At 57.4% G+C, this 16,180-nt stretch overlaps 7 protein-coding genes across 7 annotated transcripts; 4 read left to right on the plus strand and 3 right to left on the minus strand.

Annotated features, from left to right (window-relative positions):
- Window positions 1–258: 258 nt before the first annotated feature.
- C7974DRAFT_397253 (aspartic peptidase domain-containing protein) lies at window positions 259–2,984 on the plus strand. Its single transcript, XM_046142172.1, has 2 exons — window positions 259–1,240; window positions 1,286–2,984. The coding sequence occupies exons 1-2, from the start codon at window positions 538–540 to the stop codon at window positions 2,647–2,649; spliced, it is 2,067 nt and encodes a 688-aa protein (XP_045995237.1). The 5' UTR covers window positions 259–537; the 3' UTR covers window positions 2,650–2,984.
- Window positions 2,985–3,581: 597 nt separating this feature from the next.
- Window positions 3,582–4,935, plus strand: C7974DRAFT_434986 (SLT2-like MAP kinase protein; the record flags this gene model as incomplete). The annotated part of the gene is made up of 3 exons (XM_046145028.1): window positions 3,582–3,694; window positions 3,743–4,257; window positions 4,313–4,935. The coding sequence occupies 3 exons, from the start codon at window positions 3,582–3,584 to the stop codon at window positions 4,933–4,935; spliced, it is 1,251 nt and encodes a 416-aa protein (XP_045995238.1).
- An 875-nt stretch (window positions 4,936–5,810) lies between these two features.
- On the plus strand, window positions 5,811–7,103 carry C7974DRAFT_212189 (uncharacterized protein). Its single transcript, XM_046136989.1, has one exon. It carries the CDS (start codon window positions 5,897–5,899, stop codon window positions 6,779–6,781), a length of 885 nt encoding a protein of 294 aa, XP_045995239.1. The 5' UTR covers window positions 5,811–5,896; the 3' UTR covers window positions 6,782–7,103.
- Window positions 7,103–8,592, minus strand: C7974DRAFT_212196 (endoglucanase B). Its single transcript, XM_046136991.1, has 2 exons — window positions 8,234–8,592; window positions 7,103–8,186 (listed from the first exon to the last, which is right to left on the minus strand). Exons 1-2 carry the CDS (start codon window positions 8,474–8,476, stop codon window positions 7,425–7,427), a joined length of 1,005 nt encoding a protein of 334 aa, XP_045995240.1. The 5' UTR covers window positions 8,477–8,592; the 3' UTR covers window positions 7,103–7,424.
- Window positions 8,593–8,958: 366 nt separating this feature from the next.
- C7974DRAFT_212192 (uncharacterized protein) lies at window positions 8,959–9,582 on the plus strand. Its single transcript, XM_046136990.1, has one exon. It carries the CDS (start codon window positions 9,164–9,166, stop codon window positions 9,545–9,547), a length of 384 nt encoding a protein of 127 aa, XP_045995241.1. The 5' UTR covers window positions 8,959–9,163; the 3' UTR covers window positions 9,548–9,582.
- A 420-nt stretch (window positions 9,583–10,002) lies between these two features.
- Window positions 10,003–10,705, minus strand: C7974DRAFT_212212 (uncharacterized protein). The gene is made up of 2 exons (XM_046136993.1): window positions 10,416–10,705; window positions 10,003–10,365 (listed from the first exon to the last, which is right to left on the minus strand). The coding sequence occupies exons 1-2, from the start codon at window positions 10,552–10,554 to the stop codon at window positions 10,106–10,108; spliced, it is 399 nt and encodes a 132-aa protein (XP_045995242.1). The 5' UTR covers window positions 10,555–10,705; the 3' UTR covers window positions 10,003–10,105.
- A 477-nt stretch (window positions 10,706–11,182) lies between these two features.
- Window positions 11,183–14,133, minus strand: C7974DRAFT_212210 (uncharacterized protein). The gene is made up of 3 exons (XM_046136992.1): window positions 14,003–14,133; window positions 13,473–13,950; window positions 11,183–13,422 (listed from the first exon to the last, which is right to left on the minus strand). The coding sequence occupies exons 1-3, from the start codon at window positions 14,012–14,014 to the stop codon at window positions 11,318–11,320; spliced, it is 2,595 nt and encodes an 864-aa protein (XP_045995243.1). The 5' UTR covers window positions 14,015–14,133; the 3' UTR covers window positions 11,183–11,317.
- Between the last annotated feature and the right edge of the window lie 2,047 nt (window positions 14,134–16,180).

The raw sequence follows: 16,180 nt of genomic DNA on the forward strand, positions 1-16,180 counted from the left end.
GCACGTCTCGCACTGTGCAAAAGCTGCGGGCAGCCGTGTGGAGGTCGACGAGCGGTTGGCGCGCCGTGCTGCGAGCGGGTGCACAGGGCTCAAACCGAGGAACGGGTGTTGAGCCCTGCTTTTTGTCGAGTCTTGACGGTTCGTGAGGCAGGGTCCCACTTGCTTCTGACGGCACAACGCCCACGGCGCGGGCGCAGAACCGTCAAACAGCTCCGGGGACGCCCATCACCGCGGCAGGAAGGTAGTATTGTACCAGGCCTAATGCCGGCGTCGCGACGAATCGCACGACTCGGTAGTCTGGAGGGAGCTCAAGCCCGTGGGCGAGAACGCCAGACGCAGTTAGGCACTTGGCTGCGAAGGATCCCTTGACTGCCGCCTGAGGGCTTGGTGGCCAGCCCTGTGTCAGACTCTGTCGCGCTGCCTCCGCAATTGCTGCTCATCCATCTTCCCCGTGCTGGAGGTATTTGGTAATGTTGGAGTGGTGATTCTGTTGTCGAGGCTGCATGTTTGGCCCCTCGCTCCGTTCGATCTAGCGCCATGCTCCTCTCCGGCCGTTGCGCCTACACGACCCTCCTATCGTGGACGTTTCTCTCGCTGTGCTCGGCCGCGTATGAGCAGAAGAACTCCACCAGCGTCCCGGGCTATACGCTGCCGCGGGGAGTGGAGAGCGTGCCGGTGCCTTTAACAGTCGCGCCGGACCAGGGCTGGGCAGGCATTGATGGGCAGTGGAATACCTTCACGCTGCGAGTGGGCGCTCAACAAGCAGTGACTCAGGTCGTCCCGTCCACATCCAGTCAGCAGATATGGGTTGTGAACAGCGAGGCCTGTGAAGTCAATGACACCAGCTCCAGCGACCCGCAGGCGGTCAAAGCCGATCCGGATTGCGAATACAATCGGGGGTATGTGTTTAACATCTCACAATCACGGAGCTGGGCCGCGCAGGGTTACTACAGTCTGTGGATTGGCGGTACATATGGAATAGAAGGCAATGGTTTCTATGGGTACGATGCGGTGGGGCTTGGCCTACCAGGAGAGGAGGGCCCGGCGGTCGCCAACACCACGATCGGTACTTTGAGGACTCCCGAGTTCTGGCTCGGCCATCTGGGACTCCATCCGAAGTCGACAAACTTCTCTGCGAATTTGATCGACACCCCTCCCGTACCCAGCTACATGACGAGGCTCTTCAAGCAAGGCAACATCCCCAGCATCTCGTTCGGCTACACAGCGGGCGCCCGGTACCGTACGTTGATACGACCACGCGTAACGTAAATGCTGACTGATATAGATGATGCGATATTTCTTGGTAGCCTGACCCTTGGCGGCTATGATACCTCCAGATATATTCCAAACAACGCTTCTTTCGTCTTCTCGCCGGACAACGAACGTGAACTGGTGGTAGGACTCGCTGGACTGACTGCTAAAACGACCACTCAGTCCAATATCGACCTCATGGCGAACCAACAGGATGACGTCGTCTTGCTGATCGACACGACGGTAGCAGAGCTCTGGCTACCGCTCGCGATCTGTCAGGCGTTTGAGGAAGCGTTTGGACTGACGTACGACAATGCAACGCAGCTGTATCTCGTGGACGATCTGCTGCACCAAACACTACGGGCGCAGGATCCTAGTGTCACGCTCACCTTTCACCAGTCGTTTACAACAAACGAGACAGTCCAGATTACATTGCCGTACTCGGCATTTGACATGGAGGCGCAAGCTCCTTACCGAGGGCTGAACCGGACGACAAGATATTTCCCCCTGAGGCGCGCCGCGACCAGCAACCAGTGGACTTTGGGGAGGATGTTTTTGCAGGAAGCCTACATCACCGTCGACTGGGAGCGAGCTCGATTCAGCATTTACCAGTGCGACTGGACCTACGGCCAGCCAAGCAATATTGTCTCTATTCTCTCACCCGAGTACCTGAAGGCGGTTGGGGGCACGGACTTGGACACTGGCGTCAAGGTCGGAATTGCGGTTGGCTGCATTGTTCTGGTGGTTATGATAGTCTCCGCGACCGCGGGATACTACTGGCGTCGCCGCTGCAACACATTAGTAGCACAGCGCCGAGCGGAAGCGGCTGAGATTGAGGCCGCACGCAAATCGTCACCCGCCGACACGGACGAGGCGCCGTCCTCACCCGTGAGCGAGAAGGGCCCGACGGTGTTCCCCAAGGCCGAGCTGCCCGGGCACTCGAGCATCCAGCGGTACGAGTTGGGCAGCGGCGGGAAAGAAAAGGGGTCACTGGAGGTTCTGGAAGCGGACAGCACCGAGCGGCCGGTGTACGAGATGCTGGGCGACGTGCCGGCGCCGCAGGAGGCCGCTGGGCGGCAGCTGTCGGAGAAGGAGACTATGATGGTGCGGGAAAAGATGATCAACGGCTTCGATCCACACGCAGACGATCAGCCCGTGTCGCCTGTCGGCCGGCCTGCGCCGATTGCGTCCCTCAACGACATCGCCATGGTGAGCGCGCGGCTGCCGGGCGACGCCGTCTCGCCTGTCACGCCGCGGGGGCCCAGAGACGGGGCGCTGCGCGAGACGTTCTTCCAGCTGCCGGGGCGGGCGGACGACTTGCTGTCGCCCATCTCCCCGCTGCACGCGTCGCCGTCGCCGACGGACAGCTCGCGGCGGCGGTTTTCGTACGAGTCATGAACACGGAGGGATTTTTCTGCAGGCGTTGGATGGCGCTGGTGGATGTGCAGGACGGCGTTGGGTGGATTGCAGGGGCGTTGGGTGGATGTCAGGGCGTTGGATGTGCAGGGGCGTTTCTGGGTGGAGTCTTAGCGCTCCGGGTGGCGGGTATGGCGTCGACGGCGACGTCCTGGTCCTTTGTTGCTGCTGTCGCGTTCACGAATACCCAAGTGATGCTCTCGCGCTGGTCTTTGTGTTGCACGTGCATCCCTTGCTGTGCGCAGCAGTGCACACAATCGCACGCTGACGCCCCGCTGACGGCCGTGGCCTGACACAAAGGCCGGGCAATACGGGGCGCCGCTCGTTGCAGCGGTTGGCGGGCGCAGGGCTCGAAGCGGTATCAAGTGGAATCAGCCCTGTACGTACGTCAGGGCGCGAGGCGCTTCGGACTGCGCGGCGAGGGCTAGCCGGATCGGGCGGGCAGCTGCAGGCCGGCCTTTGCTGCGACCGCCAGTTCGGGCGCGGATTGCAGGCGACGGGCGCGTTGGTCGGGCGGCGCGGTACGGTGAAGAAAGGCTGCGCGCTCATGCACGGGCGGCGGCGGTGCCGCGCAGCTGTTTGGCTGTGGGGACGGGCGCTGCAGCGTCTACGGAGCTTGCTGCGGGCGTGTTTCGCGTGCCCCGCCTCTGCAGCCTGTCTGCCTGCCATCCACTTCGACTGTATATCTCCCGCCCGCCGCCAGTGCAACGCAGACGCTCCGCTGCCGCTGTCCCAGACCGCGTTTCGACGACCGCGACCACCGCCCGCGCTTCGACGACTACCTGCGACTGCGAGCCCCGCCACGACCACCTGCGACTGCGACCTGCGACTTGCGTGCCCCGCCACCGCCCACCACCCACCACCACCTGCGACTGCGTGCCCCACCACCGCCCGCGCTTCGACGACCGCCCGCCATGTCGGACCTCGCCAACCGCAAGGTGTTCAAGGTGTTCAACCAGGAGTTTGTCGTCGACGAGCGCTACAATGTGACCAAGGAGCTCGGCCAGGGCGCCTACGGCATCGTGTGGTAAGCCCGCTGCGCTGCTGAACCATCTGACGCCAGCTGACCCGCCAGCGCCGCCACCAACAACCAGACGGGCGAGGGCGTCGCCATCAAAAAGGTCACCAACGTCTTCAGCAAGAAGATCCTGGCCAAGCGCGCCCTGCGCGAGATCAAGCTGCTGCAGCACTTCCGCGGCCACCGCAACATCACCTGCCTGTACGACATGGACATCCCGCGCCCGGACAACTTCAACGAGTGCTACCTGTACGAGGAGCTGATGGAGTGCGATCTGGCTGCCATTATCCGCTCCGGCCAGCCGCTGACCGACGCCCACTTCCAGTCCTTCATCTACCAGATCCTGTGCGGGCTCAAGTACATCCACTCGGCCAACGTGCTGCACCGCGACCTCAAGCCGGGCAACCTGCTGGTCAACGCCGACTGCGAGCTCAAGATCTGCGACTTTGGCCTGGCCCGCGGCTTCTCCATGGACCCCGAGGAGAACGCCGGCTACATGACCGAGTACGTCGCCACGCGCTGGTACCGCGCGCCTGAGATCATGCTGAGCTTCCAGAGCTACACAAAAGCGAGTAAGCAGACCATCTCCCCTCCAACTCCACTTGTAACCACCTCTAACACCCCCAGTCGACGTCTGGTCCGTCGGCTGCATCCTCGCCGAGCTGCTGGGCGGCAAGCCCTTCTTCAAAGGCCGCGACTACGTCGACCAGCTCAACCAAATCCTGCACTACCTGGGCACGCCCAACGAAGAAACGCTCTCGCGCATCGGCTCGCCCCGCGCCCAAGACTACGTCCGCAACCTCCCCCGCATGCAGAAAATCTCCTTCCAATCGCTCTTCCGCGCCGCCAACCCGGACGCCCTCGACCTGCTCGACCGCCTGCTCGCCTTCGACCCCTCCTCCCGCATCACCGTCGAAGCCGCCCTATCGCACCGCTACCTGCAGATCTGGCACGACGCGTCCGACGAGCCCGCCTGCCCCACCACCTTCGACTTCCAGTTCGAGGTCGTCGAGGAGATTCCCGACATGAAGCGCATGATCCTCGATGAGGTGAATCGCTTCCGCCACCTCGTCAGGGTCCAGCCGAGTGCGGGCCAGGGCGCGCAACAGGGCGCGACCCAGGTTCCGATTCCGGAGTTTGGCGAGCGCAAGGGGTATGAGGATCCTCGTCCGCAGGAGGCGTTTCAGCAGCAGGGTCAGTGGGGGGATTTGGAGCGCGATTTGCAGGGTTTGGATGGGCGGGGGCGGTAGACAGATATCAACTCGGAGGGTTGAACGGGGGATTTGCAGTATGTGGAGTGAGTGCTCGAGAGGGGAATTTGCGGTGCAAGGCGAGCGATAGAACGAGTATTCTTTTTGTAGTTTGGTACGTGATAGTGGGTGAATGCCGCCTCTGGGGGTTTCTTGTCTGGCTTGTCTCGTGCCGTGCTGTCCCGTCTACGTTCGTCTGTCGCGTTGTGTCGTGTCGTGTCTTCTTGGTATCTCGCCCCTACAACATCTTGTACGCTTCGCCCTCAGTGCATGACGGCCAGGACATGACAGCTGCGCCATGGTAACCCGCCTGCCTGCCCTGACTAGGTGCTAGGTGCTAGGTGCTAGGTGCTGTACACTCTACCTCGCGTGCCGGGCCGCTTTGTTTTGCTGGGGTGCTGGGACGTTGGGGTATCTGGGGTATCTGGGTGGCAGAGGACGCGGAAGTAATCCAGCGCTCCGGGGCGTGTGCTTGTCTGTCTATCTGCTTGTCTGTTTGCCTACTGACCTGGTTACTTGCGAGTCTTTTTACTTGTGTGTCTACCTGCCTACTTACCTACTTACCTACTTGCGTGTCTACTTAACCGCCTACCTACTTACCTGCTTATCCATTTACTTGCGTGTCTATTTACTTGCGAGTCTACTTGGCTGTGTGCCTACTTGGCTGCGTGTCTATTTACTTACCTATTCACTTGCGTGTCTACCTGCCTACTTACCTACTTACCTACCTACTCACCTGCCTGCCTACCTATCTATCAACCTACATACCTACTTTCCTGCCGAACCTCCCATCTTATAAGCTTTATGTAGTCCCGCAGAACAGACGACGCGCGCAATGCGTTTCCTAGCAGACGAGCGCGTTGGCGCTGGGATTCGGGATCTCGATACTGGGGTCTAGGATCTCGATATTGGGATCTAGGATCTGGGCTCCAGGATCTGGGCTCTAGGATCTGAGTTCTGAATGGATGTTAGGTTACAGGCTCTAGGCGATAGGTCCCCGTGGTGTGGCCGACGTATCTCGCATCTCGCATCTCGTATCTCGCATCCCGCAGTCGTCCCGGTGCGGCTGGATATGTCGCTTCGCCTTGCAGCAGTGCTTCACACAGAAGCCCGTCTCTCTCTCCACGGCTGTCTCGCTGTCCACGGCTGTCTCGCTGTCCACGGCTGTCTCGCTGTCGTTGGTCTTGTCGCTGTCGCTGTCGCTGCCGTTGGTCTTGTCGCTGTCTATCTGCGAACGCTGTACACAAGCGCGCATACTCACACCAAGCACTGGGGCGCGCGCTGCGTGACTCTCCTCCTCTGCGTGCCCCTCCATCGGCATCGCCGTCACCGCCAGAAGCCGCTCGCCCATCGGCCGCTCCGGAACGCAGGTACCTCACAACATGTAGTCTGCGGATTCGACCGCGTCGCGCCGCGCCGCGCCGCAACGTGCCGAGCGGCGAGCTCGGAGACTTGGCTGCGCGACGTCACGCCGGCGTGGCTCATCCACGAGTCTCGCTGTGGCTCAGAACCTCACTTGCTGTGCTGTATCCACATATGTATCTCGCTGCGGCCCATCCCCACGACTCACCATGCCTCAACCCCTCGCTCGCCGTGCCTCAACCCCTCAAGCCGTCTAACTGACCTACTGTACATCCAAAATAAGGTTCAGACACACCTACACCGACCGGGGTCTGGATACAATAACCGACGCCGGCTCGCGCGGGTGTGCGCGGGAAACCTTGTTGGAAAGCTTGGCGGTAACGTCGTGGGTGCGTTTCTGAATGCATGTAGGTGTGTAGATATCGGGGTTGTATGGGCGGGGTCGGGGGTGGAGTTGAGGGTGGTTGTGGTTGTGTGGTGGTAATGAGGCGCGGTGGGCGGAGTATGATGGTAGGGTGGGTGCTGAGTGATGGTTGAATATCCTGGGAGGCTCTGGGCGCGAAATGGCGGTCGGAGATGCGTATGTACATACGAAGACGGACGGGGTAGTGTTGAGGTCGTGGGCACGTGACTGGTGTGGAGGTGTAGTGGCGTGGTGAGGAGTCTGGGCTTTCTGTCAGGCACTGCTGGCTAGTAGTGTATCCTAGATTGTTAGTGGATCTGGTTTCTGCGTACTGGACTTGTCAGAGCAAGTCTCGTTGGGCGCTGATTCATTTCCACTTACCATGATATGCCAGGGGCCTCAAATTGCCCACAAGCATCCTGATACTCAAACGGAGATTATTATCCCGCCCCTCAGCCGCCCGTAACACATCAAGCACTACCACTCACCACAATCAACACATCACAAACACCCAACACAGTACGAAATCGTAGCTTTCAGAAATCCATTCGTCATATTCTATATGTACAAAAAGGTAATGCTACTCAGTAGCCACAAGAGAAGAAGAAGAGGCGAGCTTGATTCGAGACCTTGCCGTACCCTCTCCACAAAGCAACCAATGAAGATGCAAACGAGGCGCCTGGCTATGCAGATGACAAGTCAGAAGTGCGCGGGAGCGACGCGCTTAGAAGAAAGAGCGCGCGTGGCGGCGGGCCTTGGAGGAGGCACCGGCGGTGGCCTTGAGCCAGGCAATGAACTCGGGGAGAGTGAACTCCTCGGGCAGGGTGGTGGACGAGCCGGAGCCGGCGGTGGGGGCGGGGGTGCTGGCCTCCTCGGTGGGGGTGGCCTCAGCGGTGGGGGTGGCCTCGGCGGCGGCGGAGGTGGCAGCCGGGGCAGACGCGGCGGCGCTGGTGGCAGCAGCGGAGGTGGCGGCCGGGGAGGTGGCGGACGCGGACGCGGTCGCGGAGGGGGCGGGGGCAGAGCCGGAGCCGGAGCCAGCGCTGAAGACAGCGGGGCCGGGGATGGGGTAGGTGGTCTTGCCGGAGTACATGTCGAATAGGACACCGGGGTCGGTGGCGGAGTAGGCCTTGGTCATGTCGGTGCCGGCGGTGGGGAGGGCGACCGAGCCGGAGCCGGTGACCTTGATCTGACCACAGCCGTTGTAGAACTGAGCACCGCCCTGGCGGTTACCCTCGTGGAGACCGATCATCTCGGGGCGGATGAGGTACTCGCCGGCCTCGAGGTCGGGGAGAGTGACGCTGTGCTGACCCTTGTTGGCAATGAAGGTGTCAACGGCCCACTTGCCGCCATCAAGACCAGCCTCGGCGATCTTGGTCCAGACGGCACCCTCACCGTTGGAGGCGGCGGGGGCAATGTAGACCATGACGGGACCCTTGTGGGAGGCAGCGATGGGCTCATCCGGGTCGTTACCGGTAGGAGCGCCAGTCTGAGCAGTGTTAGTATTGGTTTGATAGTGGGTCACTGATGACATACGTTGTGGTGCCACTGGAAGGTGAGCTCGGAGCCGGAGGCAACCTCGAAGGTGGCAGCGGCCTCGGTACCACCGTTGCAGTTCATGGCAGTGGATGTGACATCGAGGATGGGGTTGTTGCCGTTGGAAGGCTTGCGGATAGCATCAAGACCGACCTCCTTGCCGTCAACGATGAAAGCCTGGAAGGTGGTGTGGGCGGAAACCATCTGGGCAGCGGCCAGAGCGAAAGCGTAAGAGTACTTCATTTTGATAGTGTTGGTTGGTTGGTTGGTTGGTTGGTTGGTTTGAGAAAGTGGTATAGTCAAAGAATGAAAACTGAACAATGTTCGAATGGATAGTCGTCGAAAGTGAGCGTATGCTAAAGAGCGTGTGAAAGAGTGTGAGCGTCAAGCTTGCCTTTCTCCAGATGGGAGCCGTGAGTCTCTTATACGCAGCCGCATATTCGGCAAACATCGTCTTCTCAGACACGGTGTGGCCATGACATCTCGCATGCCTACCCCGGCCCGCCTGCGCCAAGCTCATGTCATCTACCTTCAACGTGCACTAGTGTCCAATGCGGTAATGTGGCACCGCTTAGCTGCCGCAGAATATCGAATCAGGGCAGGCGGGATCCTACGACCCAGAAAAAGTCCAGTTGGTGTTCTCTGGGAGATTGCTTGGATTTCGCTTGGATGCATGTTCCTGGACCTCCTCCGTCCACAGTCCGGAGCAGTCGAATCGGGTTCGAGATGACGAGAAACGTGAAACCTCAGGAACAGCCTGGAAGGCAGATTTCCGCTCGGCTGTCGTAGGCGTCTACAGAAACATCATGCGCTGTCAATGCCATCATTGTCATGCCGGCGGCTGATTCATGTTGGGTGCCTCTTTCTTTGCCGCTCTGCATCTAAATTGCACACGGATCCTTCATATGGTGGTAAAATTGAGGCGCAAATATGATGCGCCTCATCTGCTCTCCTATGTTTCTGTGGACCTCGATCATGACTTCGATTCTAGAAGCGGTGGAGCTCACAGGAGTTAGTCCTGGGCGAGGGCCGGCGGCTGGTGGAGCTGTTTTTCCGTTTGATCGTGTACCTGCAGTGGGCCCCGACTTGGCACATGTGTTTCAAACACGCCCATCAAACAATCGATACATCTCTGTCATGCTGTGGCTGTCAGTGGCGGCTACATACCGGTGTCTTTGTGGTCTCCAATGCAGATCGTGCCTCGTTGTCGCAGTATATCCGTCTTGTCAGGGTTACATAACAAAACCTCGAGTCGTTCATTCATTTCGTTTCGCTAACATGCATGGCGGGCCCGTGGCGTCGTGTCTCGCATAAACGCTCAGCGTGACGCTGGGCGAGGGTTTCGTCGTGCCGCCCGGCTAAAAAGACTGGTGTGGCCCAAGCGTCCGGCAAGATGTGCCGCTTCGTTTCTCAACTGTAATGACGACGAGAGTACATTGTCTCCTGGGAAATGTAAATGCCGCGTATGTGCGCTGGAAGACTTTACGGTGAACAGCGCACTGTATCCTCAAGCAATGCGTGCCTCGGAACGAAGAGATGTTACCTATTTTGATCGGCGATACGATACTGCATCACGACTCAGTGACTGCGTGAGTTAAAGACAGCAGACGGAACTCGTTGCACCGGAGCAGCAGCTCTGCTTATAATGTTCGGGTACGAGCCTGTTTCGTAAGTATCACTCTAGAGCTTCGTATGAGCATGTTTGAGCGGAATCGCACTTGCATGTCGCCAAATTAGACACGGGCCGCCAGCCACGAGCGAGTTGTAGGTATCCTTGGTTTAACGTTGTTCATTCATTAAATCATCGGACTCAGCGCAATGCTGCATCATCCGTGTATAGGTATCGTTCCATCCACGCCAGCCTTGCCAGCTCTACTTTTGCCTCACAGGCGCGTTCGCGTCAGGCTCACCACCGTGGTTCTTTGCATAGCTCGCATCCCTGGTCTCAGGTGCGCCAACACCCTTCTCGAAGTCACCAGCCTTGTACAGCTGCCCGGTCGCGGGGTTGATATCGCCACCCTCGGACAGAGGAATGTCGCGGTTGTTGCCGCCGCCTGATGCGCCAGAGCCTACTGTGACGGTGGCACCGGGGAACTTGTTGACTGCGGACTCGTCGATCCCAGAATCGATGGCTACGCTTGGTTAGCGGGTTGTTTGAAGAGTTTGATACCAGAGAACATACCCGAGTCGCTGGCACCAGGACCGCGGTTGGGGTTTACAGTGTTGGGATCTGTGCCGTGGACATTCGAATGAGAGTTGAGGTTCTGCTCAGCCTGCTTCGCGATGTCGATGGGGTTCTGGCCCTTGTATTCGGCAGACATGGTTATGGGTAAGAGGTCGTGATTTGGGAGGATAGAAGGTCTCGAGAGGAATTTTCTTGAACCGGGAAGAGGGTTTATTGGTACAGAGATGCTGAGCGAAGTACATGGGGTTTATAACGCTCTCATCGTCGCGATGATGCATATTTTCTTAGCGGGATGTTGCGATGATGAAATAAGAATGGAGCTTGATGCATGATGTCACGACGACCTCACAGTAAAAAGGTTTCGTGAGTGCACCAGCTGCCTAAGCCACTGAAAGACGAGAATGCTGAGAAAAGCGGTCATGAAGAGGGGCCCTGGGTTTAGTTGCCGTGTTTGGGTGTTTTGATCGTCTGCATGAAGCGTACTGGATGTACAGTGGCCCGTGCCTCCAGCCTTGTGAAGTTAAGCATCGTGATCGATGTGATGATCGAGGCGAATAGAAAAAAGGTGTGGGAACCTGACGAAACGAAGCAAAAATATTGAACTGGAGGTGGACATTGCTTGGCTTGCATGTTTGTATTATAACTAGTATGTGGTAAGGGCAAACCTGGATATCTCTGCTTCGCTGTTGCTTGTCCGTAGAAGCCAACAGTACTGCATTCCTCGTAAACACGCAGCGTAAATGAGAAACGTTCAAAGAGAAAAGAAACGAGGTGGTATAGCAATTGGGGTCAAGGAATGGGTATCCTCGAGGGCAGGGTATCATCAAACTCCAACTTTAGTATGGCACATGCGGTGAGGGCGTGTCGTAGAAAAGGGCACTTTGAGCGAGCGCCTACGATTAGTATAGGATGCGCTCGTCGAAGACAGGAGCCTCTCTGGCACGGCCGTCATCAACACCCTTCCAGTAGACCTTGCCCTTCTCATCGAACTGGGCTTGCTCGTCTGTCATCTGAAGCTCAGGGCAGGCCTTCTTCGTATCCCTAATCTCACGCTCGCTGATGCCCATGTCGTCGCGAACGATCCAAATGACTGGTGTGGGTGCGGTGACAGCAGGGTTGAAGAAGGCACGCTTCTGAATTTCGACCGGCAGTGGCTCCTGGGGGGTGTGATAGTACTGGTCTAGCGTGCCGTAGAGAGTGTTGAGTGAGTTGCGCTCAGGGTTGATGATCTTCCTGAGGAAGCCAGGAATACGCGACGCCTTGGGCGCATGGGTCGTAGTGCCATTCAGCGGTGCGGAGTCGGTCTTCTCACGGCTCTCGTCACGGTGTCCATCCTCGACATTGCCGTTGTGTGGTGTGGGGTCGGTGTATGCCAAGCGTGCTTCCTCGTGCTTCAAAGCCGTTCCTAGAGTCACAGTGAAGATGATGGTGATTAACAGCATCACACACATGATGGCGAGGGGACCCGCCACGTAAGTGTTGTCCGCAGTGGAAATGGCGAACAGACCGATGAGACAGATCTCAGAGAGGAATACACCAGTGAGAAGCTGCTTCAAAGCCTTCTGGTATGCCTCGCCCTTGGTGTCGATGTTGGTCTCGTACACGTAGAGGAAGTTGTAGCGGTAGGCAATGTAGACAAGGGTGAAACCAACCGTGGCGAAACCCATGATTAGTGGGGCAATACCGGAGTAAGTAATGGCGATCACACCCAAGTTGCACCACTTGGGGAATTCAGATCCCCATGCAGGAGCAGAAAGCTTGGTCAGCTGGTCGAAGACCTTGCGAGGTGTCTTTCCGGGAAGGATGCGGCCCAGAAGAATGACGACAACGAAGCCACCGATGTTGAGGAGGGTACCAGCAGCCGAGGAAATTCCCAACAAGACGAAATAGCTGATGTAGAAGTTGGAGGCTTTGGGCAGGTTCTCTGCGAGCAGTTTCAGGACGATGCCGGGGTTGTTGAGAACATCGTTGATGACAGAGGTGATGGCGCTGGACAGGGTCGCGACAAGGAAGACCTGGACGACCTGGAAGACAAAGTACCAGCTCTGGGTCTTCAGCTCGATCTGGCTCCAGGTGACGTAACCGGCCAGTTTGGCCATGACGCGGCAGAAGATAGGGACCAAAGCCATCAGTACAGCCAGCATGACCGTGGGCAACAGACCAGTAACAACACCTAGGATTACCTTGGGAATCTTTAGGATCCATTCCAACCATGTGAAGCGCTCGGCCAAGTAGTTGATGTTGGAGATCAAACCGACAAAAGCGACAGGGATGGCGAAGAAGATGATCATCACGGCAATGATAGCGGTAGCCACAGCCCAACGGGCATAGTGCTGAGACTTGCCAATCTTGAGGTTCTGCCAGACGACTTCCTGGGGCATGACACCGAGCTGACGGGCGTCCATCTTGGAGTTGGGCTTGTTCTTGCGGCTCTGCATCATCTGCCATGCATCCTGGGCGCGCCTTTGGGTATCGAATTCGATGAAAACTGCACCGACGAGCTCACCCTGACCATTCCAGTGCTTATCCTGCTCGGCAGTAATCTTAGGAATGAGTTCAGCCAGGTGCTGGCGGCCGTACTCAATGGTGTCGACTTTCTTGCCAATTAGGAATTTGAGCTTGTGGGTCGGGCGGTCCTTGGGGTTGAGCCACTTGGTACCATCCTGTGCGTTCTCGTTGACGAAGTGCTTCTTGTTCTTCTCAGCCTTCATTCTGTTCTTGTTTGCATCGGTCAAAAGCTTGACCTCGCCCGCTTCGAATTTGATGGCGGTCTTGTCACGGTCCTCGACAAGGTCCTCAAGCTCCTTGGTATTGGAGGCGACCCAAGCGTGCTTGACACCAGGAAACATCTCGAACAAGGCGCTCTGAGAGAGAGTCTTCGGCACATTGGTGAACAGAATGGTGCGCGCAGACAGGCGACTGGCGCCCCACGGTGATCTACGATAAGCCTGGCGAAGGTTCACGGTGTAGAACGATTCACGGGCGATAATTGCCATGACCATGCCTGCGTTCTGTTAGCCGGGTCCACTCTCCACCTGCTGTACGAAGACTTACTAAGGAAGATGGCCGAGATACACGCGTGGGCGTAGTAGCGGTTGCCGTTGACACCCTCGCTGTTCACGTTGCTCATAGAGAGCATGTCGAATTGCTGCTTTCCAAGGCCGCCAGTTGCGTTCACCGGGAACAGAACAGGCCAGGTGATGCAGGCACCCAAGAAACTCACAACAATCATCATCTTGAAGAAGCGCACAAACAGATAGCCGTCGATCGACTGGTGGTCTAGGATGTACTCATCCTTGAGGTTTTTGAAGTCCTTGATCCATCCAAAAAATCCTGGACTTGGGGCTGGAGTTTGTCGCTGTTCCCCCAAATGGTTGAGGTACGTCCTGGGCGCATACACTCGGCGGAAGGACTTGCGGAAGATGAAGAATGCCGCGACAAAGGCACCACCGAGGATTGCGACGGGTACCAGCGTCGACAGGAAGGATGACAAACTGTTCGACGCATCTCTGGCTTCGCCAGTTTGACCGCCCTGTTGCGACGCAATTAGCGTGTAATCACATGCCGAGTCATTGTTTACTCACAGTAGACGACATGATGGGCGTATAGGCAGCTGTCTGCGCCCTCGAGGACGATGGAGGTGCTGTTACCACACAGGGGACTGTGCGATTAGAAAAATGAAGAGGTCGTCGTCGCAACGCAATTAAACAGGATGCGGGAGCTATTGTACAAGTAGGTAGTCCCTAATGACGTGGGGCCCCTGCTCTAATCGGCCCAGTGGTTCGAACATGGGCAAGTGCGATCGCCCGCCAATGCGCGATTGGCCAATGCGGCCTCAGCTTCCCTTCAGTATTCCAACAATCCAGACCCTCACAGAGCGCTTCTTCACACACACCAGCCTCAGTTGAGGCGCAATCTTCTCTGGCAGGTGAGCGCTCTGCATCTCGGGATGCCCGTCGATGGGGCTGTGCAATCGTGCAGCTCCTGTACGGATGAAGTCGTCGTGGACCACCAGCCGTCGCGATCTTGATCCTGCGCTCGCCAGCCTCCCGCACACGATGATCGGTCGCGTTGGACACAGAGGCTTGCGAAAAGCAAGGCATTGATTCGTAGGTTCAGGGGTCACGGCACTCTCCCGCATTACGGTAACGAAAGTGCCGTCCAACATGCGTGCACACAGCATTAGGAGCACGCATTCAACGTTGATCACCTCAAAAGAGGGGATGCATGACGTTACTGTGCGAAAGAGGCATTGAAATGGCTCCCTTTCGCCCATCTCAGGACTTGGATTGTCCTGGCTGAAAACAAGGCTTCAATTCCTGCCAAGTGGTCTGTGTCGATCAGCGTAGCGTCTTGAGTGACACGCGCAACAAAGGCTGGTCCTGTGCGATGTCATCATCGTACCATCAATCTGGATCAGGTCGTCAACAACACCATCGCAACCGTTACGTGTGCGACGGGATTCGCGAAGCTGCAAACTATTGCAAATTGTCGTCTGCAGCCCTCATTATCAACCAGCGCAGCGGCAATCACCGTGGGCCCTCGCTTGCCCGATCTAGATCTCGAGTTCGGGGTGATCATTCAAACCCTTTCCCCATCCTCTGTGTCGTCCAATTTCCTAACCGCCCGACCTACCACATGACACGCACTAGACACGGCCAGGGCTCTGACGAGCAAAGTTTCAGCTCGTACCCCCTGTCAGCGGCTGCAGAGCCTCGTATATTTGATCTACTGGCGAGCCTGATTCGATTCTGCCGTCAAATCTGAGCTATCGTTTGTTGTTGCACAGCCACATGTGAAATCGGCTTCCTCCGTGGAGGGGCTGTGATGGCCACAAGAAGATGGTGTCGGGGTGTGCGTCGGTCAGAAAACTCATGAAGCAAATTTTAAGATCATATGTGCATAGTATGTAGATGCGCTGCTGGTCTTCGGCAGTCCAACGCACGTTGCTCGTGGATAGTTGCCCAGGTGGAGCTCCCACAACACCCCGTGCACTGCAACCAACACAGACATCGTTTTCGCAATATCTCGTCTCCTGCCAGTTCAGGTGCGACACCGATACACAACAGGGCCAATCACGTGACTGGTCAACACCACCTCATCATTCACGCAATGAAGCAGCCCCACCCCCTTTACCCTCGCTACCTAGACGAGCACGTCTAATACAGCACAATCCTGCGCTCACCCCCATAATCCAGAATTCCCATGTACTCCCCCCGTCAACACCCCCTCAATCCACACTCTAGAACCGCACACAAAACCTCAAATAAAACCGTGACCACAACCACGACACCACAACACAAAACCCACACCACGAACAGACACCCCAGCCGCACCGTCATCAACTGAAGCGCCATAAGTGAGCTGTGCTCGTTTGTGATCCTGTCTCAGGCACCGCTAGCACGCCCGGTGTACCGGTCTCGGGTACAGACTATCGATGGGTAAGTGACACCGGACTCGCGCGTGCTAGATGGGGTTCATAGGAGAGCGGTGTGAGTGGGTGGTCCTGATGGCTGTTAGCCTCAGGGTTTTGTGGGATGTTGGTGCTTGGTGTGAAACTTGGGGGGCGCAGAGGGAGAGGCGGGGAGTATGAGGTTGGCACTTGGTAGCAACGTGAGACTGTCAGGTGGTCTCTTGCTGTCGCTGAAACAACCACAAGACGTAAGAATTTTGTGGATATTCTGATTTCGACGACAAAAAGTGTCCATACGATATCCCCCAACTGTATACATACAACGCCATACCCAACGGCGCTGCGCTGA

Source organism: Boeremia exigua (assembly GCF_020726555.1).
Source record: "Boeremia exigua strain MPI-SDFR-AT-0100 chromosome Unknown C7974scaffold_8, whole genome shotgun sequence".
Taxonomy (NCBI): domain Eukaryota; kingdom Fungi; phylum Ascomycota; class Dothideomycetes; order Pleosporales; family Didymellaceae; genus Boeremia; species Boeremia exigua.